Below are 27,910 nucleotides of genomic sequence, written 5' to 3' on the forward strand. Positions count from 1 at the left end.
TCCTTGGCAAAAGGAACTGAATGAGTTGGCATAAGCTGCTATACCAACTCAAAACTCTCCAGAGATTTCCTTTTCACAATATGAAGCCTCAAAGGGCTGCTCTACGAAAAACAGCTGTAGCAGAGCTGAAAGTTTGACCCCTAAACTCCAGTACTGTGCTCTTTTTATGTGTGTATGACTCCCACTGACACCAACTGAAGAGTCATGCACATGAGAAGAGCAGAATATCAGACAAAAAAATCTATGTGAATCTGAGAACAGAGTTTTATTCTCTTGTGTCAAATTATGGCTCCATCTGGTAACATTAAGTGAATACTGGTGACTGTAAGAGCTGAATCAATGAATTGAAACAAATAATTTATTTGGTGAGTTATTTTACTTTTTCACTTCAAAGAATGCCTGTGAATGGATTACAACTTCCTTAAGTATATTCCAGGAAACTTTTAAGTAATTTTATTTTATGGTCTGTTAGTTACATGTGATTACTCATATACATCAGACTGCTCCGCTTCTTTTCTCTAAACAGAACTTTTAATAGAGTTCGGATAACAGAACTTTGCAACTGATAGTAGAATTTAGCTGATACAATTATTTTGGAACGTATAGTCAGCTAACCATCCTTTGTTAGTTATCTTGGATACTGAAGTTACACTTTTCTTTTAGAGAATGCACTATGAGCATTCTCTATTACTTGGGAAACAGTAAAAAAAGGAAGAGAAAGACAATGTCAATATTCAGAATATCTGAGTGCTATCTCCACCAAACACTGGGTTTAAATTAATCAAAAAAGCTGCACAAAACATCAAATTTTAAAGGATACTTTACTGATTTTGAATCTTCAAAAAATACCCCACATTGAATGCCTTAGACTACAAGGCGTATTTTCCTCATGTTCCCTTAAAACCACAATGTATATCTCTGCTTTTATTGCATCTGCCTCATACCTTTCCTTGATAAAGCAAACGTTAGTAGAGATTGCATAAGTCTTGTAACGCTGATGAGAACCAACCTATTCCAGATGACACATAAGCACCAAGAAGTGCCTTATAGTCAAATTCAAACAGACCTGCCTTGTAGGGTAAGGACTAGGTAAAGCATTCTTTAAAAATCAAAAATCACTTGCGTTCAGGTCAGTGTTCTAAATAATTTAATTATTGCAGACTCACCTTGCATTACTAGGGCTGGCTGCTGTCAAATTAGCTAATACTGTCACTGCAGCTTCTTTTACCTCTTCATTGTCACTGCTTAGCAACTGTACTAGCTGGGGAATCCCTTTGAAAGAAATAATTGTATACATGAACCTTTAAATAAACCATGGCAGTCTGTGAAATTATAATATGCTCCTTATAAAAGGAAAAAGCACAGATTCTCAGTTCATTCCTTCCCACCTTACTTACCCTGGAGTCCAAATGCACGTTTGCTAGCTAAATTCGCACACATGGCAGACATTGCTTGGGAAGCAGCAACTATAACTCCATCATTATCAGTTTCCAAAAGGTTTATGAGACACTTCTCAACCTCTTCCTCATTTAAGATATTTCTATTTTCCGCTTTAAATGAAAAAGAACAATAGCATTAACCTGCGTTAATTTTCCAGATCAGTGAAAGGACATGATTTTGATTTCATATAGTTGTTTCCAATGTAACACTTGCTTTTGATCCCATGGAAATCAAAACATATTAGTAACAGAGGCACCAGCAATTAAGAAATGTACACAAAGGCCTGATCCAAAACCCATTAGACTTTCAGTGAACTCTGTATCAAGCCCAAAAGATGACTATTAAATAGAGCTTTAAAAACAGATAGCCCAACAGAATGCAAAATTTGTTCTCTATAAGACTTAAAACCACAGAATGCATACAGGCTTGATGAAAACAGCTTTTCCAATTCAACAGATCATACTTACTCAGCATCATGCTTAACTTCGGTTTATGCTAACAAAGCCAAATGCATAAAATTGAAGAACATAGCAGTAAATGTACAATTGAACTTGGTGGAGTACCAGTTAACATACTACAATAGCAAAAAAAACCACAAACCCCAAAATGCAAGGGGTGTTAAAACTGAATTTCAAATTCTGCACAGCTTGCAGTTCTTGATTAATGCACACTTTGCAGAGAATCTCAATTTTGTATTTTAGCATGGTGACACAGGGTTCACTACTGACCTACACTGCAATGATTGGCAGCAGCTAATGAAGGACATAGATGTTCCCTTCCTCTACACAAGTAAAAACATACAGTGTCTACAAAGTATCTACAGACATCTGATAATTACACTAATGAACTCACTCATCCCAAAATGGGTGAGATCGTAAGTGCAGGTGTTTGTTAGAAAGAGCCCTGAAGGTAACCTTCTCAGGCAGAAAGGCACAGGATGGCATAGAAGCCCTACAGTTATGAGGGTCAATAAGCATTTAACCATATGCATAATTTAAAGTGGATTAATTACATGCCAGAAGTTATATCTACATGGCAAAATTTTCAAGTGTATCAAAGAAATTCAGCATCTGAGACATCAGTAGGGGTTTGGTACATTTGGAAATTTTACCAGTGTTTACTAATGCTTTGGGAGAACACTCCCTTCTTTGAACTGTTGGTTTAGGATTAAAAAGTTTAAAAAGGAAAAAAGAACACCATAAGCATTCTTTTAAATAAACCTGAATATGTAGAGAATAAAAGTAGACAGACTAGTCCACAAAACCAAAGAAAAGAAGTTTGATTGAAAACCTGGTTACAGCAGAAATGTATCAATGCACATACACGAGACATTTAGCTGCTTTCTCCTACCCAGCTTCATTTTAAATATTTCTAGAATCATCAGAGATACACAACTGAAATCACAAAGCAAAACATGCAATAAATGAAACAGAAAAGACTTTCAGTGTCAGCAGAACCTTGGCCACAGCCTTGATGAGTATCAGCCAGCTCTCAAGAGAAGGCCGTAACTGGGATTACAGACCATTTTGACAATTTCTCAAGTATGCCGCTGGCCTGTTGCTTTCCAAAGTAATACATGATCCCTAATAATGATCTGTAGATCATTAGATCTCTAGATCTCTTTATGCCTCAGTAATTTGGTTCTTGTACACCAAGTTACTTATTACTATAACAGATTTTCTCAAAAGTTATTCTTCCTTCTAAAGGCAGTTATGATGATGGGTAAGCATTTCATTTTAAAGTTAATTTATGCCTATATGAAATAACAATATGAGTAATTCATTTGAATTAGTGAAAATATCTATTTAAAATATTTTACACAGAATAAAATTTTTTCAACAATGTGAAGAGATTTTGGTTTTCAATTTATGGTAAAGAGAATGTACCTATATTTAGCTAGCTAGACAGATGAAAATTAATATTTTAAGATCCAGGTTCCTATTCTATTTAAAGGATGTATATTTTCTGCTGATCCTCTCTCTGTTTGTGTGAGTCGTTTCCTTTACTATAGAAAAGAAAGAATGTGCAATTGAAAAGCATCCTTTGTACTTAAGCACTTCCGATGTCAGTGCCAACACTGTATTTACAGTGATGAATTTTCTGACCCCTAAGTAATTTGAATACTCTGTTTTAACACAAAGTGAAATACTCCAGCACATCCTACTAAAAGAGTCTGGAGTACTAACACTCCTGTCCATTTTTTCATGCACTGATCCCATCATGAGCCAACCTGTGTTTTCCAATGTATTTTCCTATTTCCCCTTCTTATTCCAGAGGTTCTACTGGTTACTTATTCATCTCATTGTCACCACCCTATGGGATTATTTATACCAATTTCAAATGAAAAAGTTAATGTTAAATAATATCATGACCTCTCACCGATCTTGAGTTGAGATAACCCAGATAAATAAACCCCTGTATTATGAAAAAGCATGTGTTAATCAGGCTACAGAGCATGGCTAGTATGCTCCCCTTTGAAAGGATTTGCATTTAAATACGTGTAAAGAACAGGCAGAGCTTCAAACCAGGTTTAGCAGAGTGAGGCCAAACTCAAGTGAGCATGATCATCACTTTCTTCATACACACTCCGTAACATTTTGTTGTTGCTGGTGTGTCTGGAGCTGTCAGGGGAAACTCAGGTCCTCCTTAATCAACAGTCCAGATAATCCATCACAGATATTCAATTTATAGCATTAAATTATATTTTGAATTCCTATATAACTGCATTATTTACTGGGCAAGGAGGGAATCACAGTAAAATTCACCACTGTAATTCTAAGCATACAAAATAAAACCATTAATAAGTTAATATATTAATTAATAATGAATTCAAAATCATGTTACAGAACAAAACAGATTTTCAGGGGCAAACAGATGATTGTATATAGAAATATAATTTTTACTTTATTTAAACAGAACAGCATCCTAAAGATGCTGTTTAAAATGGAATATAGTGATAGTACCATGTAATTTATACTGATATTGAGAATAGTTCTTGCGGGATACATAACAGCAACAACAATAAAGTCACATGAGTCCCTTTCAAAGGGCTGAATGGGATATAAACCAAAACTGTTTGCTATAATCATATCTATCAGGAAAAAAAACCCCAAAACTAAATCCCATCTGTCAATAATAATGGTTTCAAAACCAGACATTGCTGTGTACTCAGCTGCAAGAATTAAAAAAACAGCTAGATTTATGTTCCATCACAGCAGAAGAAAGTTTTTAATTTCTTTATTTTTCTCCTGAGTATGCAGGAGATGCTGGTAAATTGCAACCACCATTATCAAACCTGAGGATTGTGGGCTACTGGATGGCTATTGTAAATTTAGTGAAAAAGTCATGAAAGAACTTAAAGCTGCGCTGTATTATACTGGATTTACATCAAGGCAAGTATTAGCATAGTATACATTAGTGTTACAGTTTGGATAAGCTGTTTAGTATATTTACAACCAGAATCCAAACAAACTGCAAACAAACTGCAAACATTTCTTCTTTTTTTTTTTTTGCACTTGGACTGTTTCTTATAATGGCCCCAATGACACTTTTCCTTCCACTGGAAGGCTGACTTTATAGCAGTAGCTGTATGTATCTGCCATAAATTCAGTACTACTGGGGGCAGAAGCAAGTTGAGCATGTTCAGCAGCAGGTTGACTGGACTGGGTTTTCCACTGCATCAGTACAACATATTGCATTTGTCTAACTGGTTGTCTGTAACATTCTACAGCTGGAAGCAAATATTTTACATCTTCTTTGGATCTACTTTCTCATCTTGCTGCATTCATGCTGTCATAGGCTGAAGAAGAGAGCAAACCTTTATAATGAAACCACATTGACTCCATTTGTAAAGAAGTATGACAAGAAGATGCATCTTCACTGACAGTAACATCCCATGATATAAGATCATAGCTAGCACTGTAATATATTATGTGTAGTTCTTGCCACCATGCTTTAAAAATATTGTGTTCAGACATCCTTCTACTAACAGCTGCTAAAATATTAGGCCACAAAAACTGAAAAACATGTGAAAGAGGAAAAGAAGGCTATGCTTATTTGAAAATAAATATGAAAAAGACTAAGATGCTGTAGGAAGTAGCAGGAGCAAATATAAATCTGCTTAGCATACTGCTTACAAGCCTGTCACAGGAGTATAAAAATGATACTGACAGTCCTAAGTAGCATAATAAAATGACAATACAGAAAAATACACAAAGAAAATACTGGCATAATAAAGTCCCATCCTATCTTTGATAACTAAACATTAATGAAAACAACTTTCAATGACTTACAAAGCTTCCAATAGATAATGATAAAAGCATGCAGAAACTCACAGAATACTAAGAAATACTAGAAATACTCTTTTCATGTAACATTTGCAATCCAAATAATTACAAATATTCAGGATGTCAAACTAAGCAAGGTGAGAAAGAACTGGAAAGACAGGATGGGGAAAGAAGAAAGGAGGTCTGAACACTGTAGAAAGGAGAGATTATTTTAGCCATGTATTAGAGTACATGTTTGTAAAATACACATAAATTAAAGCCATGATTCAACTATGAGATGATGAAAATTTGAATTAAATATTTTAGCTCTACTGTTATATTCATCAAAACCCCTTGACTGTATTAAAATCTTCTATAGACAAAAGTATGTTATTTCTTACATTGCATTTTGTTACACGGCACTACTAGGCATATGTTGTAACTCAGAAGCCAAGGCATGGAAGGAATTTCAAATGTAGATTTATTTAAAGAGCATCCTTGTGGGCAAAATGATGAGCATGTTCTGCCTAATTCAGAATTCCTTGGTGAATTAAAGAAAAGTGTATAAAGAAAGACTATAGGATGAATAATTATAAAAAGATGACAATGAAACTATTTAACTCCACTAGGAATATTAATCTGAAATCAATTTTAAAGGCTTGTTTTTCATGTCCCGATTAAAGAAATCTGTATTTGAAATTGCCTGACATTTAGAGGGGCAGTTGTGTGCAAAAGGAAGTAAGCTTGCTATTAAGCCTTAACTGATAGGGATCAGAAATAGTGCCAGCAAAGGTGGCTTGAGATGGCAGTTACCTGGCATCATTAAACAAAATGTAAAGAGTGCTGTATTTTCCTTTCTGAGGACATTTTGAAAGAATATATTACATTTAAAAATAAATTGAGGCAAAATCTTGAGATTTTCATATGTATCTATACATACATATCCTAGCATCCAATTGCTGCTCTGATTGGTAAAACTCATCACTGGAATTTATTGTTGCCAGTGTTTTTGTCAGCACAAGTACTACCCTCAACCAAGTGAGATGGCCTCATTCTAGATAAAAATTTACTTCATAAACAAATCTATGTCAATAGGTTTTTAAAAAGTCACATACAGTCATAAGCTGCTTTGGTAATTGCCTTTGCTGCATTCTTCTGAATATCGGGAATGGTAGAGTCTCTTACAAATGAAATTAGCTTTTTAAGGCCTCCTGACTGCTGAATCAGTTGCAGAGTATGCACATCTTCGAGACAATTTCCCAACACAGCAAGAGCTTCCACATGTAGATCACTGAATTCCTAATAAAGAAAAATCCCCAAACAAATAACCTTCAAAACAGGGTTAAAATATCTTAATCATTTAACTTTTTAGTATAATTGTTGTAACTGTCCTTTGGACAGTTTATTCATACTGCAAAGTACATATTTTCATACTCTTTTTTTTTCTTTTTGTATAATTTCTGTGATGTGCCTTGGGATGCAACACAATTTGTCAAAATCAGTAAAAAACCCAGAATTTTCTCATTTACATCAAAGTGGGGTAGGCAGGTAGGAGCAGAAATGATCTGTAATCTGAGAATTTAAAATACTTCACAAATTTCTCTATGCATTGCATTTCCCATGTTGACAGCTGAACTCAAGAAGCACTAAAATGAATTTTGTAATAGCATAAACAATAGAATTTCTATTGCAGGAAATTATATTTCAGGCCATTGATATCAACGTATATTCAGGGGAAAAAAGAGCAATGTTCGAACTAGGAGCCAGCACCAGAGTTCAGCATATAATCAAAAATTCAGAGAAAACATCATATAGAAAGCTACACAGTGGATTTTTCTGATATATGCAATATTTTGAGAAATGGATAGTAAATAGGCAATGGTATTATTAATTGCAAAAAAGCAAGAAAACAAACTGCAGTGAACCCTTTTGCTCCCTTTCTTAATCCTAGCTTATCCTATTTCTATAATAGTTAGTTCCAAGTAAGGAGCTCTTTCTTCTTTTATCACTCTCCCATAACATGAATAATATTTCTCATTAGTCATAAAAATATTAGCAGCAAGAACAAAAAACTTTTAAGGCAAGTGAACTGTACATCAGTTTCCAGTATCGTCAGAAGACAATCTAATCCTCTATTTTCTCCCAGCATTATCCTGGTTTCTCCATCTTTGCTAATTACTTCTAAGGTTTTAAGGGCTAGCAGCTGAATAACTGGGTATTCAGATTTCAGTAGTTCCAGCAAGGGTGGAATTATGTTCAGTTCGTGAACTGCAGCACGGCTTTGAAAATCCTGCAGTAAGATATTCAACAAAGAATGTTAGTGATAGAGAATATAGCAGTACATCAATTCCTGATGTTACAGAAAGAACATACAAAATCTGGTTTCAAGCACACACAAGAAAGTCAATATTCCAGAATTTCCAGTTCTGAAGATTTCATTCTTTTCAGCAAAGGATCAAACTGAATATAATCAAGCCCAACCAATCGTAAATTCCAATTGTTTTGCATGACTGAAGTACACGCTGCAGAATCTTGTCCTAAGGAAGCCTATGCACTCTCATTTTTGCCATGTTTTCTCAACACACATGTTTCTTTGAGAAAGTTTTTTAAATTTAGTTTTATCATTTTGATTTACCTCACTGGGGGGAAAACAGTTTTTGCACTTTACTGTGGTTGCTTGGTTATAACTTCCTTTGTTTTAGTAATTACAAAATGACAATTTAAAATTTCGACTTTAAGTGGTGTATATGCAGCTTAATAAAAAGACAGTAGTAGATGTATTATAATAGAAAAAAAATAAATAAATTACAATTTGCTTTTAAATAGCTTATTGCACATGTGCAGCATGCAATTATCCTTATCAATATAAGCAAGCACCAGGTGCAGTTATCCAGATATACCCTGCAACAAAGACAGTGAGATAGTAAAAAAGGAGAAAGAGTAAAATGTGATTCTGAATAGACATGCTCTGATGCCCCAAAAGAGATAGAGTTATAAACTGAATTCATTATTGAATTGATTCGCTTAAGCCATGGAAAAGAACTGCCATACAAATGCACCATTCTTTTGCTAAGTAGCATATGGATGACATTAGTGCTGAGTGTGAAAGTAGCCAATAACGAATCTGTTCCTCCCAGTATGGAAAGTAGCTGTTGACAGCATTCACCTCTGATTAAAAAGATGTTCAAAACTGGGACTATGGACTTGCTGGCCAAAACAAGGCACAATGCAATTGTTAGTTCTTTAATTTGTAGCATTATTCCAACCATTGGATAGATGGGTTATAACACTAATTACCAAGATTAACATTTTCCAAATAAGAAAACAAATTCATATTTAATTAAAGAAATCTGAATCGGATTCTGATCTCACTTACTTTGCTGTAGAGAATGGGTAATTGCATTAACTTCAACAAAATGAGTCAAATCAGCTATATTTATAACTAATGTAACAATCAGGGACTTGGATGTAATGTTTTCAAATACATTGATGAACACTGAGGAGTAAAGGAACTAAATATTTAAAAATTATTTACCCTGCTGAGGGTGGCCAAGGGGCATAAGTGCTTATCTGACTCTCCCATTTAAAACAACAACAAACTTTACCTGCACCAGGAGGTAGATACATTCAACCGAATTCTTCTGAACATCAGGATCAGGGCTACCTAGCAGCCTGATAAGTGGTTTTAATCCACCTTGCTCAAATATTTGTACTTTAGTAGTATATTCAACAGCCATATATGCAAGACAGAGAGTAGCAAATTCATGAATAACTACATCTTCTATGGGAAAAAAAAAGAATTGATAAAGTTTCAGTACACCAGTACAACATATGTTCACTAATCCTATGGTTTAAAATAGTATTTGAAGCCCATAAACAATAGCTGTTAACCATACCTGACATCTCAATAAACATGTTGATACATCTGTACAATGAAAACCACTACTCAGTGAATAACAGAGCTACTTCTATAGAAGCAATTACCTATTTAACATGTAGTATGACAAATAAAAAATTACAAGGAAGATTTTATAAAACCGTATAATCAAATGGCAATTATAAATTATTTCTGAGTGTATTTTTACACAAGGAATGAATACTGCAAGCTACCTTCTGGCACCAGGTGTGATATAAGTAAATTTGTGACATCCAGTTCCCTCAGTAACTTCTTGACATCATCTACAATAAAATAAATACAAATATGAAGTCTTTCGTTCAACAATCTTGGCTTGTAAATCCTTACTCCAATCTTGAGCAAAAAACCAGATTCTGCTCAAGGAAAATGTACTTATGGTTACTCCCTGAGTGACAAAAAGATCTGACTAGGAATGACACACAACTGAAAATATATCAAAATCATAATGGGCCTAGAAAATATTAAGGAAGTACCAGATGACTCTCATTGACATTTGATACATATGAAATTCCTCAATACTTCATTGAAATTTGATTCAAAATATATGCATTTAGCAGGCTCTGATCAAATATTGCAGTAGTTGTCAAAGGAGTCATAACCCAATTAGTTAAAATTATTTGTGGTTAAGATTATCAAATTAAAACCAATCTTTCTGTTATTTAATTTTCAAGCCATCACTTCCTAATTTTATGCTAACACAACCCACACTGCAAATTGAAAACATGAGTTATATAGGTTTTATTAAAATTATAGTAAAGACTTTCAGAATGCATTTTTATTGTTGTCAATGGCAAACTAGCAAAACCACAATCACTGGATAGAATAACAAAAAACATTCTTTGGGACAGGCTTTATGTGATCTTACAGTGCCAAGTTGTCACAATATACTACAGTGTTGAAATAAAAAAGTTGTTAAGTTGAATTTACTTTTTTTAAAAAAAACCAATTGATCTATGAATATAAAGGAAGATCTTCAGTCATTCCAATCCATGTTGGTGCAGCAGCATTGAAAGCTAAGTTCTGAAGGGAATGATGGTATGCAAGTGCCAAGTTGAAAGGAAGGTAAAGAGCACAAGGTCCAGTGCAACATGAAAAGCAAGTAGCAGTTGATGAGAAGACTTTAATACACCATGGAACTGGGTATCTTCTACCAACTGGGTAGAACATCTACCAAAATAAGACCTCATTAATTAAATTCATTAGATGTAGGCTTACAAAGCAAAGTAAAAATAATAGCCACTAAAACTCAGCCTAACAACGCTTATTGTTTCATCTTCAGGTATGTCTACCTACCACTCACTACAGCCTGATTATTCGGCACTCGGCCACCCAGCATGGATGCAGTACATCCATTCTTACTTTATAAAACAAGAATACTTAATTACTTTATAAAAAAAACCAAGAATACTTAATTACTTTATAAAACAAGAAAATTTGCATATAGAGTGGTTAAATAATTTAATAATGGTATGGTTACAGTAGACATACTACCTTGACGTGAATGTCAATGTCATATTGTCTTAATGTGAAAGATTCAAAACTACTTGAATTTCACTAGTTCAGATACAGATAACAAAACTTTTGCAACAGCACTGACCTGCCAAAGGAGCTGGGTAAATATGCATGCCAATGTTTGCTAGCTCAGGATTTTTTTTTGCCCTCAATACTTGAGTTAGCTACTTTAAATTTAGCACATTTTCTCCCTTATCACTGTAGCTACACTAATGCCTCAAGTAACAACTGATATTTAATTAGAGCATTTTATGTAGATGATAAATACTACTTTATCCTTCTCCTCCAACTTTTGTAAAAGAGTGCGTCACGTCCACATTGGTTGGCGTCTCATGCAGCCAGGCCTTCCTTGACAGACATAGCTCCAGTAATAGACTCTTTCAATTTGGCCACATCAAAACAAAAATAAGGGTTGGAGGAAAATTAACTTCTGTTGTGATTTTCTTTTCAAAATCAGTAGAGTTCATTCTAGCTCAATTTGTTCCTTTGTTCTGGGCCATTATATAGGGGTTTTTTCACATGGGCCACCTATTGCTTTAACGAGCACACTCATACACAACAGAAAATACTAAAAAATGGAGAATCTTACAATTAGAAGCCATGATGCCAAATACCATGATGGCATTTCTACGTACAGTTGGATCTTCATGCGAGATGAGTTTATACAGCTGTTCCACTGCACCAAGAGCAAGAAGTGTTGCTTTGTTTTCATCACCTGAAGAGTAATTAGGTTAAAAGGTCTATAAAAATGAAAAATGCTCACAGTTATAATGTCACAAAGTAAAGCAGCTACCAATCTTCTATTGGACAAATAACAAAGGCCTGGACAGGATCCTGGGAGTTGGTCTAATCTATACCCCAAATAACATAAGCATCTGTCAAATAGTATCAAGGATTAATAATGTCTAGGATTAATTCACATTTGTAAAGCAAAGGATGCTTTTGTTTATTGGACACCCAACTCATTTGTTGAAGACTGAAGTGGTAGTACAAAAGACAGCTTTCTATTTAGTGAAGTACAGGTGAATGGTATCATTAAGAACCTAATTTTATTTTCTTCTTTTCTTGCCTCCCAATTTTATTTTCCTCAAAATAACAGTTAATTCATTCTGAGGACCCCTCAACCGAAGCAGCTACCAGGATTTGGATCATTAAATGCCACCTGAGATTTCTGCCACCTGAGAATGGAGCTCTTTGTAGCTGAATAAGCTCTGACCAAGCAAAGAACAGAAGTGTTTTGTATGATTACAGCCTTCTGCTCCTGCTTACTCAAAAAACCCACCCAAAACTCAAGAAATAAAATCCGAAAACTACTTCTATTCTCAGTTCCCACAACATAATTATAATTTATTGTCTAATAAACCATGCCTTTCTTTTCCAACTGCAAGTGATAAATGTCAGGAGAAACAGAAGAACTGTGCTCACTCTCAGGCCAAAACACAAATAAAATACAAGAACTAATTTTTTACTGAGGGATGGGACTTAACTTACTAGCAACATTCAAGAAATTAATTAACTGTAAAGAGAAAACAACAACTTCTCTTGTGCCACACAGCAAAGCATGGTCTCATCTTCCAGAAGACTGCAGCAGTATCTACATGACCAACTTACAGGATTGTTTATTAAGTAGAAACAGAAAAATTAAATATCTGCCCTCCTGCAGTGTGCCACATCTTCCTGTGGACAGCAGGGAAGAAGCCAAAAAGAGTTTATAGTGTGTGGTTCATAACTGTTTCCCAACAGTACAAATTTTCCCTTCACATACTCAAAATCTGGTTGCATGCCCTCAGCCTACATTGCAATATTAAGCTGAACCTAAAGATCTTTCTGAGTCCTATGATCCCTAGCCCACTGTCAAAGTCTTTAGCTCTCCTCTCACTCAGCAGTGTTGGTAATTGTCATCAGTACAACAATCAGCATATAACCTCATAATTTTTTAAGAAAATATACAATAAATGGAAATTTATGTTAGAACAGTTTAATTATACCAAGAATGCTACGAGTATATACCAATTTGAGTGGCTGGTATGGAATGACTAGGATGAAACTTAGGAAATTATGTGCTACATAATTTTGAGCCTTTGTTACACAGTTGTCCTCTGGGTGCCTGGAACATGACACTTAGGTATAGATAATACAGGGACCTTTTTAAGGTTTGGAATCCTGGAGACTTGCTAGATTCCCAACACATACAGAAACAAGCTTGATTTATTGGAGACTGCTCAGCCTCTGTTATCATCTGTAAGAAAAGTACTGACACAAGCGCTATATGCAAAAATAACAGAAACAGGCTAAAAAGTAATTTTTACTGAAAACTGAACCTTGAAATAACTATACTGGAACAAAAGTTTCAAACTATAACATAAAAAAAAAGAGAATTCTTTCCCAGATGCAGGTCTGATGCTCATAACAAAACAAATCTAGGTCATATTTAAAACAAGTTCGATTAAACAGAGAATATAAAAATTCTACAACAAAATGATGAAAATTTCCTTCACACAAACTACAGGATTTCTTTATTACTGCAAATTCAGGTTTGATAGATATTTCAGAAACCCACCAAAACCTTGACAGACACCTTTGAGATGAAATGAAAGTTTCAGTGCTAGGGAACTAAAAAATTGTGAATTACTATCAAAATCCAAACAACACAAAGGAAAGCTCATTGCAAAAAAACTAACCTTTTGATGCAAATTTATAGAGAGAATCACAGGCTCTGGCCAAAACTTCCTCTTCGGGAGAGCTAAGCATTAACACAACTGTTGCTGCTGTTTTGCTTTCAATCAATAAAGGATCAAACTACAAATAAAAACAAAAAGGAGAGAATAGTTTGATTTATATCAAAGTATTGCTTGTAAACATCCCTGTGTGCTGCATTAGACTTTCACATTTCCCTAAAAATAATTAAATCTAGTTTGATATCTACACTGGATTAGAAATATGAACATGTGTAGCTATCTACTTGGAGAAATTATTTTCTCAATAACAATTGGAAACACTGTTGAAAAAATGAAAAAGAATTATTGACTTTCAGATATAATCATGATTTCACCACATATGAAAATTTTTGGGGAAATCATGACACTTCACTGTGTATCTAGGAAGTCTTGAGGACAACAAACTATGTCATTCTCTTACACACATAAGAGCATCCTGAGCTTTGGAAATGAACATGAGAAGTTTATTTTGAGCAGCTGTGCACAGAGCCTATGAACTTAGACATGGTATGAGGAAGAGGATTTGGTTACTCTGTGGCATTAACACTTTGTTGCTGCTTTTAAAAAAGTAAAAAGGACCCTTCCTGTGCTTTTGTCAACTCAGTTCAGTAGCTCACCATGATCTTGATTAGCTGAAGTATTTCCATTATATAATCCCTGCTCATCCATCTAGAAATGATACGTAGTGTTAATTTCCATTTCTGACCTCTCGTACAGAAAGAAATCTTCAAAAAAGTCTGGCAGTTTTCACCCTCTTAATAGACTCTTTAATACTAACACCATTTAAGCAAGGGAATCTTCTAAAAAAGTGTTCTTAACAAAACTCAAGGATTTCTGAAAATTTCACCTATTGAAATATTTTAAGCTTGTTTGGATTTAAAATAATTTTTTTAACATGGAAATACTGTCTTCCCTCCTCACACTTCAGGCCTAGAGAATATCTGTGTTACATACATAAAATACTAGATACTGGAGTCATGCAGTCTCTCAGTACCAATGTATTAACCTTGAAAATCAAAATTATTTTAAAATATTACTACAATGTGTATTCATTTATACCATATGTATTTTAAAATGTCTATTATTTCTCTTACTTCATTTAAAAACTCTCTATGAGCTACATCAGAGTCACATGTTGCTGAACAATACAAGTCAGTTGTCAAGCAGAAGATACATAAAAGTCAATTGTCAAGCAAGGAAATTGTTTGGAGCAAACCTTCAACCAAGTTACGAGTGTGAGAGAAGGAAAAAGAACAGTGAGGAGGCTTTTTTCCTTCTTCCTCCTCTGACTTGCTAAAAAATAAGGCAAAATATACTAGTACCCAGATTTATAAATTCTTATTTTGTTAGGTTTTTAAATGAAGTCATTTCATCACCTTCCATAAGGCATATCACACAGTTTAACAGCCTGCGAGATCAAGATCCAAGCTACATTAACAGTTAAAAGGTTGCTTGGCTGATATGCTTGGTCTTACTATCTTCAAGCATGTCTGAAAACCTGAAACCACTGTGCAACTCCATGCTTGCTGTGACAAGCTAGAGGCATGGGATGAGTCATGAAACAAAGCTCCTTTTTAAAGAAAATGTAATCAGCTTACTGTACCATAAGTCATTTAGTTTAATAATAACTCAGCAACAAGAACTTAATCAGTTTGTCTATGAAGATGTTATGGGAGACAGCGTTGAAAGCATTACTAAAGTCAAATTAATATTTAGGCATTAATTGCTCAAAGAAGGTGTTTCTGTGGAGACTGAATTTCAGGAGTTGGCAGTGCCACTCCATGTATTCCACCTTTTTGACATCAGTGTTATGACTGAAGCCATTTTCAAAAATACTAGGGTATCTGTGACTTTCTTTCAGTGATGTCTCAGTATTTTCTCTAGTGCTAATGTTATGCTTCCCTTTTAAAGTCTATGCCCTAGCTGATGATCAAATAGTAATATTATCAACACCAAATTTAATGAAGATATCATGTGAAAAGTTCCTATCAATCTGTGTAAAAGCTAGCATATTTTACTGGCTAAGGTTATCCATATATAAAGAGAGGCTGGAAGCAATATTTTTCCTGGAGAAGCCCAATTCTCAGAACAGATAATAGCAAAAGACAAATTATGAAAGGCAGAGAAAACAGAGTCCTCAGGAATACCTTCTGAAACATAAGCAGTGGTTAAGCTAAGAGATGTGTTTCCCACCTGTTCCTAGAAATCTATAAAAATTAGTGGTCATCTGCAGTACTATATATTCTCAGAGCATTCCACATGCACAAAGGCCCTCTTTTATAAGCCTGTCCACATTATCTCAAGGCTTCTTTTCCTGGACTTGACATTTTCATAAGCAGATTATCAATCACAAGATAATAGCTAATGTATTTTTTATTTTGCCTGCATCTCATTTCCTGCCATCTGAAACATCCAGGTGAAATTTAAAGTTTTGAGATTTTTTTACATGATGATTATTAACAATATTCTCATAGCTAGAAGATTTTCTTGGTTGATAGTTAAAACTAATCAATGATTTATTTTCATGTTTAATACTGTTTTGCTATGCAAAATTAGTTTTTTTTTCCTCTTGTTACAACTGCTAGAACTGATGCTAGCCCAAAGTACAATAAAGGTAAAAGCTAAGCCAAAAAATTCAGATACCATCTGGACTTCACTCTTTCCAATTCTTCCCTTTTTAATAGTTTTAATGACCTTTTCTGTAAGCTTCGTTTTTTCAGGTGTTGAATATGTTTTCTACCATATTGACGTTTACGTTGATGTCTAACATTATTGACATTTTATTGCTGTACTTAGTAGTCTGTACCATACTTTCCTCCAGAAACTTTAATGCTGTCTTTTGGAAATGGAAATTGTGTTGCTGCTTCTACTGACTTTCTAGGTATTTCCTGGAAAGTTAACTTTTATTACTTGGGAGGGTGATGGCTCATTTGTATGCCTTAAATCTACTTCTTATGCCTTTTTATTTTTTTCTTAGACTGCAAAGATACTTAGTTTTAATTTTTCACACCTGTTTTAATTAGTCCCATCCACCTACACCTTCTATACAGAAATGGCATTAGATGTATTTATCCTGTCATGCTGAAGTCAAGTTGTGCTTTGTAAGGACTTATTATTGATTGAAGCTTATGAATTATGTTTGTAATTCTTCTTTCCACAGAACAGTTGGGAAAAACCTGGTATCAATTGCTATGCTTCACTGACATCATGGCTACTGGATATTACATAGTCAAAACTATTTAGGCTTATTTAATATTGAAATTGTGACATAGGTTTTGCTGATCAACTTTTCTATGACCTTTGAAAAAGCTCTTGCAGTACCATCACTCTTTACAGACAAACCGATTGTTTCTTTTTAAACAATGCACTGAACTTTGTATTTAGCTTCATGCTCCTCTATGGGACTCGTTGAGATCCTGATTGGCGTTAACTTAGTTATTATCTGGCACAGAATTTATATTATACTCTTTTCAATGTTTCTGTCTTATTTCCTCTAATTCTTTCTGAATAAGCCAACTAAACTTTAAAAATACCGATATTTTGAACCTCTATCTTTTTGGGAGTCTCTTTGTAGCTTGTGAATTTTTAGAAACTCTTGAAAAGCATGCTAGTGTTAGACCCTTAAATCTCACATTGCCACCTGTCCTGGATTCAGCTGGGATAGAGTTAATTTGCTTCCTAGTAGCTGGTGCAGTGCTGTGTTTTGGATTTAGTCTGAGAACAATGCTGATAACACACTGATGGTTTAGTTTCTGCCAATTAGCCCTTACACTGATCAGTGTCTCACACTCTGCCAGTGAAGAGGGGCACAAGAAGCTGGGAGGAAGCAAAGACAGGACACCTGACCCAAACCAGCCAAAGGGTTATTCCATACCACAGCACGTCATACCCGGTATATAAACTGGAAGTAGTTACCTGGAACTGGTAGCTTACCTAGAAGGGCAGACTGCTGCTCGAATCGGGCTGGATATTGGTCAGCAGGTGGTGAGCAGTTGCACTGTGCATCTCTTGTGTTTATTTTTTCCGGTTTGTTTTGGTTTGGTTTTTTTCTTTCCCCTTTGAGTTTTTATCTCTCCTGTTTTTATCTCTCCTTGTTATTTCCCTTTTATTAGTAGTATTATACTGTACTTTAGTTATCTTTAGTTATTAAACTTCTTATCTCAACCCATTTGAGATAAGAGGTTTTACATTCTTTAGATTCTCCTCCCCATCCCACCTGAGGTGGGGGAAAGCATGGGGTGAGTGAGCAGCTGTGGGGTACTTCATTACCAGCTGGGTTTAAACCATTACACCACCATTATTCTTTATTTGGCTTCAGCTCTTGTACTACTCACTGTGGCACTTCCAATTATACCAGAAAAACCTGAACTGCTTCTAAAGACTCTATCTTTGCAAAAGAGCCAGAATATGTAGTACTGTCATTCAAAATGTAAAATTTTGTATTCAGTAAAAAACCCTGCAGATCCATCTAGGCTCTTAACTCTTTCATTCTTAAAGAAAGGGAATGTCTCCACAGTTGAAAAGACAGGCAGATGTCAGGTTGCTCTCCTTTCTCCTTTGATTTTTACAAATGGAAAGCTAATACTGTTCTTCAAATAAAAAGAAGCCTGGATTGTTTCATACATTACTATTTGCAAAGCCTGCCAAAGACAACAATCTCCACAAAGAACTACACATGCCCAGTCACTCTGGTTTGTATGCTGTCCAAGAAAAGCATAAACAGAGTCATATTTAAAAGCCATTTTTAGAATAACGTGGGTAAGCTAGGAGAGTAAGGAACTATGTAAGGATGGTAGAACTGGGCCTATAGTTGTGTAATGTTTATTTTATAGCACATACGAGTTTATAAACTTACCGCATCCTTGGGTGGAGGCTCTCCTTCCTTCTTTACTTTTTTACCCATTCTAAAAAAAAAAAATAAAAAAAATAAAACAAACCTAAAAGAGCAGCAGACAAACAAACTCTCTTCTGTGTTTTAGGAACTAGCTTGCCAGTGATCTAGTAAAGTATGTAAAGCTTGACTTTCTCCTTCATTTGACTCACCTAATCAGTTTGAAAATTTCTCTGACATAGCAATTTCTATACAGAAACAAACTAACGCTTATGCACATTTGATGAAGTACATCTGCCAACAAAATACATAACTAAAAAGAAAAATCTGAGACATCACAGGCTCAAGTTTTAATGTGATACAAATACCATGCATTTCTGTAAGTTATTTTAATCTGCATCTATAAATCATATATGAACTTAAAAGTCTTATTAGGCTATTTTCCCATATCTATACGTTCTATGTTGGCATACGTTCTATACAACTGCAGAATGTACAAATAAGTTCTACCTTGAAAATATGGTTCAAGTTCGATTTGAATTCTCTGTTCATATTTCACAGGAGACAAAAATCAGGCCTGCAGGTACTAAGAAACAGTTCTGCACAGTACAAATTTCACTGATTTAAAAAAGTTACACCAATTTACACGAAGTCCAGCTTCTGTCTTCTGCCTTTTTTATATTAGCACATATTCATGTGAACCAGGAAGACCTTTCAGCTGCACCTAATAGTAGCTTCTGAAGCATATGGATGAATACCTCATGTGGATCTAATTTCATGTGGTTTGCGAAACTTCAACAGAGCCTTCTAGTTAAACTGCAGGCAAAAGAAAAGAGCAACCTGACCCATTAGCAATAGCTATGCATACAACATAACCCAAGTTACGCCAATCTTCGTTTTTTACACTGTGCAAAAACAAAATGCACACTGTTATTACGCCTTACTAACTCCTTGGTTAGTTCTCAAAGGGAAACACATATCCACCCTCAAGTCAGGACTACTCTGACAGTCTCCCTCTGATATAAAAGATTATTTTCTAGTGCAACATGAGCTGTGGCCTGGCTAGTAAAGTCAAGGCCATTGTTTGTTGTGTTCAACAAAAATCTGGAGCTCTTCTTGAATCCTCTGAAATTTTTCAGGTATTATTCCTCTACCAACTTCTCAAAGAAACTGTAACATGGCAGTACTGAAACCAGTTGAATAAGCACATCCCAAAAATGGATCTAAAACTTAAAACTTCATAGGCAGGTCACCAATTACAGTTTCTGAGGAAGACCCATACGAAGATTCTTCAGCTCCAATCTGCTTTACCCTAGTGCTTATGTTCAGCCTTGAGAAGAGAAGGCGGCTCAGAGAAGACCTTATAACTGTCTTCCAATAACTAAGGGGGGCCTACAAGAAATCTGGAGAGGGACTTTTTACAAGATCATGTAGGTATAGCACAAGGGGGAATGCTGACAAAGGAGAAATTTAGATTAGATACTAGGAAAAAATTCTTCACTATGATAAACAGGTTTCCCAGAGAAGCTGTGGCTGCCTCATCCCTGGCAGTGTTCAAGGCCAGGCTGGATGGGGCTTTGAACAGCCTGCTCTAGTGGAAGGTGTCCCTGCCTGTGGAACTGGATGATCTTTAAGGTCCCTTCCAGTCCAAACCATTCTATGATTCTACAATATATATATGCACACACAATTCAGTGTTTCAGAAAGTGAAGGTTTGGATAGAGACAAATTAACATGTAAGAAAAAGCGTAAAGACAAATTACTGACAAAAAACATGATGGACATACTACTTTCTGGTTTATGCAGTCACTATAGAAAATAAGGACCATATACACATATAAGAATCAGATTTATAAAGACATTCATGAAATCTGGGTTATTTAAATTGTGTTAAATCTTGGAATACAGATATGGGCACAATGAGAATTATTCAGTTCAGCTCAAATAATTTCAGATATAAATCAAGCTAAAGTTCTAAAAAGCAATTTTAATTCTCAATGAGTTTAATTAGGTTTAAATCAAACAATTAAAAAAGTTAATTAATGTAAGAGCATTTATAATATTGTACCATTAATGTTCACAGATTAAGTAATTGTACATATTACAAGACTGTGAATAACTGAAGCCTTAAATTGTAAATATTTATTCATTCTATATAAATACATCCAACTTCTGAGAATGTTTTCAAGAAACTTATACCTTTTTCTACATGTTTAGGAATACTTGGTTCCTTCGTAATATTTAAAAAGCAACAGGTACAGAGAACATGACAATTACTTTATTGTGGATTATGCCCCTCAGTCTGTTTCATTGCTGCAGTCACTCTTCTGGATTTCAATGCATTCTGCCATCAATTGTTGTTGTTAGTTTTGTTCCCATAAAGCTATCTGTATTCAGTGGTCATTCTGTGACTTGAGGCAATGATGAACGTGGAATTCTTTGGCTTGCTGACAATTAAAAATGTGTCTTCTGCATTGAATTTTAATTATCACAGACAATTGATATGTACAGGTATTGAAAGGCTACTGACCCATAAAAGAACTCCTTATTCAAATCCCTTTCTTAAGATGATAACTGCATGTTGTCTTTTTTTCAGTAGGTTTACAGTACACATATCTTTGACTATCAGTTTACTATTCAGAATATTTAGAATTCAGAAAAAATTTGTAGCAGAATTTAGATTTTAAAATGTGAATAAGTGCTGGGTCTAAGTTAACAGCAAACTTATTTTAAAAATTAAAACTCTATTCACTTGTAATTAAGCATAGTTAATGAATTAATTCCCAGAGAAACTGGCTAATCACAGTGTGACATGGGTGTACTCTTCACTGGGTAATGATGTCTGAGCCCAAAGAGTGGTGATGACTGGAGATAAATCCAGCTGGTGGCCAGTCACAAGGGGTGCTCCCCAGGGCTCAGTACTGGGGCCAGTTCTGTTTAATATCTTTTACCAATGATCTGAAAGAGGGGATTGAGGGTATGCTCAATAAATTTGCAAACTACACTAAGCTGAGTGAGAGTGTTGATCTACTTGAGGGCAGGAAGGGTCTGCAGAGGAATCTGGACCAGCTGGATCCATGAGTCAGGGACAAGGCCAACTATATGAGCTTCAACAAGTCTCTGTGCTACGTCCTGCTCTTTGGTCACAACAACCCCATGCAACACTACAGGCATGGGGAAGAGTGGCTAGAAAGCCGCTCCGTGGAAAAGGACTTGGGGGTGCTGGTTGATAGCTGAACATGAGCCAGCTTGTGCCTAGGTGGCCAAGAATGCAAACGGCATCCTGGCCTGTGTATAGTGTAACCAGCCGGACAAGGGCAGTGATCCTCCCCCTGCACTCAGCACTGCTGAGGCTGCATCTCAAATTCTGTGTTCAGTCCTGGGCCCCTCACTACAAGAAAGACATTGAAGTGCTGGAGCAGGTCTAAAGAAGGGCAACAGAGCTGGTGAAGGGTCTGGAGCACAAGTCTGCTGAGGAAACTGGGGTTGTGCAGCCTGGAGAAAAGAGGGCTCAGAGGAGATCTTATCACTCTCTAGAACTACACAAAATGAGAGTGTAGTGACGCAGGTGTCAGTCGCTTCAAAGCAACAAGCGATAGAACAAGAGGAAATGACATCCTGTTGCACCAGGGCAGCTTTGGATTGGATATTAAGAAAAATTTCTTCATCAAAAGGGTTGTCAAGCACTGGGACAGGCTGCCAGGGCAGTGGTGGAGTCACCATCCCTAGAGGTACTTAGAAGACATGTAAATGTGATGCTTAGGGACATGGTTTAGTGGGACTTGGTAGCGTTAGGTTAACAGTTGGACACATTGACCTTAAAGGTCTTTTCCAACCTAAATGATTCTATGATTCTAAATCTTAAAGACAAAATAAAGAAAATCCTCATTTGAGTAATACTCTTTACTTCATGTTCTGTGGGTTTCTAGAATCATAGAAGCATACCTTTTCCACATATGTTTTTTGAGATTAAAGGGCTGATTGTTTTAAATCATGCAGAGACAGTGTAATAAAGGACTTAGCAGACGTAGCCAATGTGTAGTTAAGCAATCTATGAAGCTATCATTCTATGCTACTTCCTGTCCTTCACCTGGAATTTATTGCTTTCAGTGGTAGACAAATTAGCCTGCTTTGCTTTGCTTCCACCCAGTTTCAGTGCAGTGTCTAATCAGGTGTTGCCTCTCAGCCAGGACAGTCATTACATCTAACTAAATCCTCATTCCAAAATTACAATCCCCATCACTCTCACTCAGCTCTGGCTGTTCCTGGTGCCTAAGCTCAGCAGGCACTTCCCTATTTTACTCTGAACTTCACTAGGACCTCCAGCTTTCCCATAGAACCAGAACTACCCCAGTATCAGTATCTTAAGTTGAACAAGTATCCAGAAACTGTGAGTAGCGTCCCCTAAACTAAATTAGGCATCGGTACTTAAGTTAAGCACTCTCCTTGATAATTGATGGAGATCAAGTCAACATATTCAATAGCCCTTAAGGCAGATTCATCCTAAAGTAGGTAGCTAAAACTGAACTGCACATTAAAAATAGCTACTTTTTCCTCAGACCAAAAGCAGAGTCTAGAGTTGTTAGCTTGTGTACTGACACTTACATTAACATCTAAAGTTAGCAAGATGTACTTATTACCCTGATTCTCCACATGAATCCACATGACAAGCTAGGTCTGACAGATACTATCATAGCAGACTGAATGTTAGCAGACTCAGCATATGACAAAACAGAGCCATCTTGTCGTTTTAGAAGTGGCTGAAGCAATAGGCCCATCCCCAGTAACATCTCTGTGACTAGAATCTTTTGCTCATAAAGGGAAAATGAGTTTGAGGAAGGTCACAAATGTGGACTTTTTAGTTCAAAAATGGAACCCTCTAACCTCTTGGCTATTATATCGTGAACGGTCATCTCTGCCATGTCAAATAAAGCATGCAAAATTTATTTAGTTTTTGAAAGAGTTGTTGCAGATGCCTGCCCAGAGGAGCAGGTGCCAAATACTAGATCATAAGATAATGATAGACACATTCCCTGTAATTACTTCATTTTATTGTCTTGCACTAGGAACCTCTCTCAGTGTGAATAATTTCTTGGATTGCAAATCTGAGATAACCATTTATTTCTAGTCACTATACTTCTTTTTTCTTTTCTTTTTTTTTAAATGCAAGATGATGGCTAGCAAGTGAATGTTAACCAAAAAAAAATAAATCTTTAAATTATACTTTGAAGTATGAGGAAAGTCTTATTGCAGTTTTTCCATTCAAAATACTGAAATCTCATAAACACTTCCTTTACAGTATGGAATATATACCTATAGTGTCAGAGTCCTGGTGCATACATTTAAAGACCATAATATTTCACGGCTTTAAGTCAGACAATGAATTTAGAAAACACTACTTGTTCCATCTGCATCTTATGTTTTCCAAAACCTTGAATAACTGACATAACAACCTAAGACCCTGCCTGTACTGAATATTAGCAAGACATGAGACAAAGAGCAGCTATAAGTTAAAGACACAGGCCAGCTGTGGAACTTAGCTCTTAGTCAAGGAATTAAAGGTCTCTTCTGAGAGAAATTACTCCTATGGAAAAGCAATGCAAAGATAAGTATGTAAGAATAGCTTCCAACCAGTTATTCATGACATGATCCACTTGACAAATTGACTGTCCCACGCTTTAAGTCAGCCTGAAGCTGTGTTACTACAACCTAGTCATGATTTTCAGTTTCCTCACGAAAGTGATGCACAAGTGAGATTCTTTGTGCCTTGCAAGTGATAATCATGTAATCCCAATTTAGTTCAGCTAGTTTCAGTGAAGTTTTGCTATTTCTTCTTATCTCACAAACGAAAATATTTTTTTCTGTTATAACAGTGAAAATTGCTTATAAATTCATCATATTAATTGATTATTTCAATTGATCTCTGTAGGGACACTCTAGTTCTGCTGCCTTCCAATGCAATCAGAAGGAAGATACTAAAATTTTAATAAAAGCATTAGAAGACAATCTCACTCAACCTTTCTTGAGTTTGCAAACTAGTCTGTCCTTTGTATGCCAGCTTAAACATCTTCCTCATCATTCTCTGGTAACCTTGTAATGATTAAGAAAATAATGTGGAATAATCTTGAAACTTCCTTCTTTCTTTCTTTCACCTAAATTCTTCCTCTGGCTTTATTCTGTCCTACTCCTTATATATGGATTTTCCCAGTGTTGTAATGCTAATGCAAGCATTAATACACTATAAAAACCTGGGTTCATACAAGAAGAGAGCTAAAAAGAGATACCAGGTCCAATTTAATATTCAGTTTCTGAAGCTATATGCTGTATGAAATTAATACATTATATGAGAGACCAATTAAGTCAAGACCTTTGAATCTGCTCACTCTTTTTTCTGTGCCCATGTGTATATTATGTAAAAAATTATCAAGTTAAGTCAAGAATTAGCTACCATACAGATGTTAGCTAACCAAACGTAACAAGAATCTGCTTCTACATACAAGACAAAAACCAAAAAGTCTAAATATATTTTGATTATTCTGAGAATTCATTTAAATAGTCATTTTTTTAAAATTATGCATTTATTAATTATATACACACCAAACAAAATAATTCTATTTTCAAAAAAAAGAAGAAAAAGAGACATGCAGAGTGAAGTACTCTGCAGACAAACCCTTAAAACCAAGACGAGTTTTTAGTTAGATGCCAGGTTGAGGAAATAGCTATAAGAGAGAAAAGGTGGGGATTTTAGGTGAGCCAAAAAATAATACCATAATTTATTTAAAATCTCAGAAGTTTTAAGATACACTGAATACATTGGTAGTTTTTATTCACATTCTGATATCACGTTAACATTCAGCTGAGTGTTACTTTCAAAAGCCCAAGGATAGAGGTTTAGATTTAAGAAAAGCCAAGATTCTCAGGTATTTGATCCCACAGTCTGATGCTGTGAAAATATGCAAGATGTGCAATAAAATTTTGACTTGTGTGCAGGCTCTGATTGATAGTAGCACCTTTTTCATACTGCCCAAGGATGACACTTCATTGTTTTCTGAAGCTTAAGAGCTTGGTAGACCTAGTAAGAAGTATACAAAGTCAGGAGTGTTTCAGTCATTTTAAGACCTTAAGCTGCAGAGGCAGAATGCATTCTCCAATTACTGCAGTGTAAAAGATGATGTATGAATGTTAATAAAAAGAAGTAACAGGAACTAAAGAACGTGGTAACAGTCTTTTCAAATCATAGAATGACTAAGATATCTCAGCATAAGAAACCTCCTTCAGTAAGAACAGTCTTCATGGCAGATCACTATTCTGCCTCCAGAATGGTAAGAGCCAAATGCTTCTAATAAGTACATGAAACCAATCCCAAGTCAGATTTCCACCATCTGTTACAGGGTTTTTATTTCCCTAAAGTACAAAGGTTTAGATCGCCTGAATTTTTTTATGCTCTTCCTAACAATAGTAGCTATTTTTACTGTCCACATAAATGTTTAATCCTTTTACTCTTCATTCTTAGTCTGACATGCTACAGCACAGGTCCAATTGTCAAGTGTACTGTATAAGGAACTACTCTTTAGATATAAAAAATGTGTAAACAGTTTAAACGTGTTATTTAATTCAACACATTTCCTCGTTCTTGTGTTACAACTTCAGTTAAAAGATGCCGACTTGATCTTTTCTACTTTCTTTTATAACTCCCAGTACATTCTGATTTATCACTTTTCTAAGCTGCCTTAATTATTTTTTCCATATAGCTTTTCCAGACATATATGTTTCTTGTCTCAGAGTCCCTCTGTGACCGTTAAATCTTTCTCAGATATGATGAACCTAACCTGAAATACCATAATCAATTCTAGAACACTACTGATTTATTCCAGTAATGTTATAACTTTCTGAGTATTAATTTTTACCCAATTTCCTCAGTGAAGATTTTCACTAACCTATATATAGCTCATTTTCCCAGTTGATCACAATTAATTTAGGTTCACTACTGAAGAGTATATTGTTCCAAAGTGTAAATTACACTGCTTTCATCAACAATGAATTTTATCTGTCACAGTGTCACCAGTTCACCTAACTGCAGAAGAACCCTCAGAAGTTTCTAGCAGTCTTTGTTAGTCATAATGTAAGTTATTTTACCTCACCAGAAAATTTTGATTTCTCTATGTTATTGTTCATTTCCAAATTATAATGAACATAATAAATAGCATCAGACCTAGGTTATATCGTTGGAGAATCTAAGCTGAGACAGCCTGAAAGAAGGAGGTTTTTAGAAATTACGTGTGTGATTTTAAATGACTCACTAAGAAGCATAATGGAATCCCTCATCCCATGAGAAAGAGACTAAAGAAAAATTTACTTAATCTAAAACAAATGAGAGAGAGCAGTTACACAACCACTGCCTGAGCAATAATAGAAAACACTTTTCATACAGAAGTCAAAGATGGTCTGCCTTAGGAAAAAAGGTGCTTTAAAGATTAGTAAAAATTAAAGACACTCCTAAATTTTTAGCCAGCTGTGCCAATCTACGTCTGAAAATGGATGCTCCTTCTGTCAGTTTTACAGAGACACCAGGTGAAAGGGACATTGTGAATGATCAGATTCATTCCCTTCCCCTGTCACAGCGACTGCACCATGTTAATCCCACCAGATACCTATTCTGATGTGTCCTAAAAACCACTAGGTATTTTGCTCCCACTTCTCTCTTTAAAAAGCTGTTCCACTGGCCAATTGCTCAGCAGCCAGGGACCTTTTTCAATTTTTATTCTACATTTATTCATGACCAGTTTTACTGTCATTAGGCATGACTATATTTGCATCATATTCAAACATTTGTCAATTACTTTCTTTGCTGGCATGTTATCAAAATATATTATTTATACCAAATATTTATACTATGAATTATGTATAGGTTAAGGTAATACAATATTGGACTATCTTATATATAGATGATAATTTGAGATTACCAGGAAGATCATAAAAGGTTCTGTTCTACAGATTATGCTCCTCTGCCAGCAAATCCATACTTTGTTTTGAAATTCCTGTCTGCAGATGCTCCAAAACCTTTGAAATATCAATAAATCAGCCTAATTCCCTGTTAGTGTTCTTTAGGATAAAAATTCTGTTTTTAAAAAGTTATTATTTTTGTTGGGGCTTTTTTTCTTCTTTTTATCTATCATCCATATAATGTTAGGTTTCATACTTTTCATGTTACAGTCACACAAAAATTCTA

At 35.3% G+C, this 27,910-nt stretch overlaps 1 protein-coding gene across 6 annotated transcripts in view; it reads right to left on the reverse strand.

Moving 5' to 3' along the window:
- Positions 1-27,910, reverse strand: part of ARMC3 (armadillo repeat containing 3) — a 58,291-nt gene that overhangs the window by 29,549 nt on the left and 832 nt on the right. For 3 of the 6 annotated variants that reach the window (XM_061351699.1, XM_061351693.1, XM_061351730.1), the window contains exons 2-10: positions 18,706-18,754; positions 13,815-13,932; positions 11,723-11,848; positions 9,816-9,884; positions 9,311-9,486; positions 7,801-7,995; positions 6,821-7,004; positions 1,398-1,550; positions 1,167-1,272 (exon numbers count right to left, since the gene is read on the reverse strand). In XM_061351699.1, the coding sequence (XP_061207683.1) occupies positions 1,167-1,272; positions 1,398-1,550; positions 6,821-7,004; positions 7,801-7,995; positions 9,311-9,486; positions 9,816-9,884; positions 11,723-11,848; positions 13,815-13,932; positions 18,706-18,754 (1,176 nt within the window). The remainder of the gene's footprint in view (positions 1-1,166; positions 1,273-1,397; positions 1,551-6,820; positions 7,005-7,800; positions 7,996-9,310; positions 9,487-9,815; positions 9,885-11,722; positions 11,849-13,814; positions 13,933-18,705; positions 18,755-27,910) is intronic. The other 3 variants (XM_061351707.1, XM_061351721.1, XM_061351711.1) reach the window with 3 other exon arrangements.

This window comes from Neopsephotus bourkii, unplaced genomic scaffold (assembly GCF_033783945.1).
Source record: "Neopsephotus bourkii isolate Nb327-2 ecotype Australia unplaced genomic scaffold, CSIRO-AGI_Nbou_v1 NB_53, whole genome shotgun sequence".
NCBI lineage: Eukaryota > Metazoa > Chordata > Aves > Psittaciformes > Psittacidae > Neopsephotus > Neopsephotus bourkii.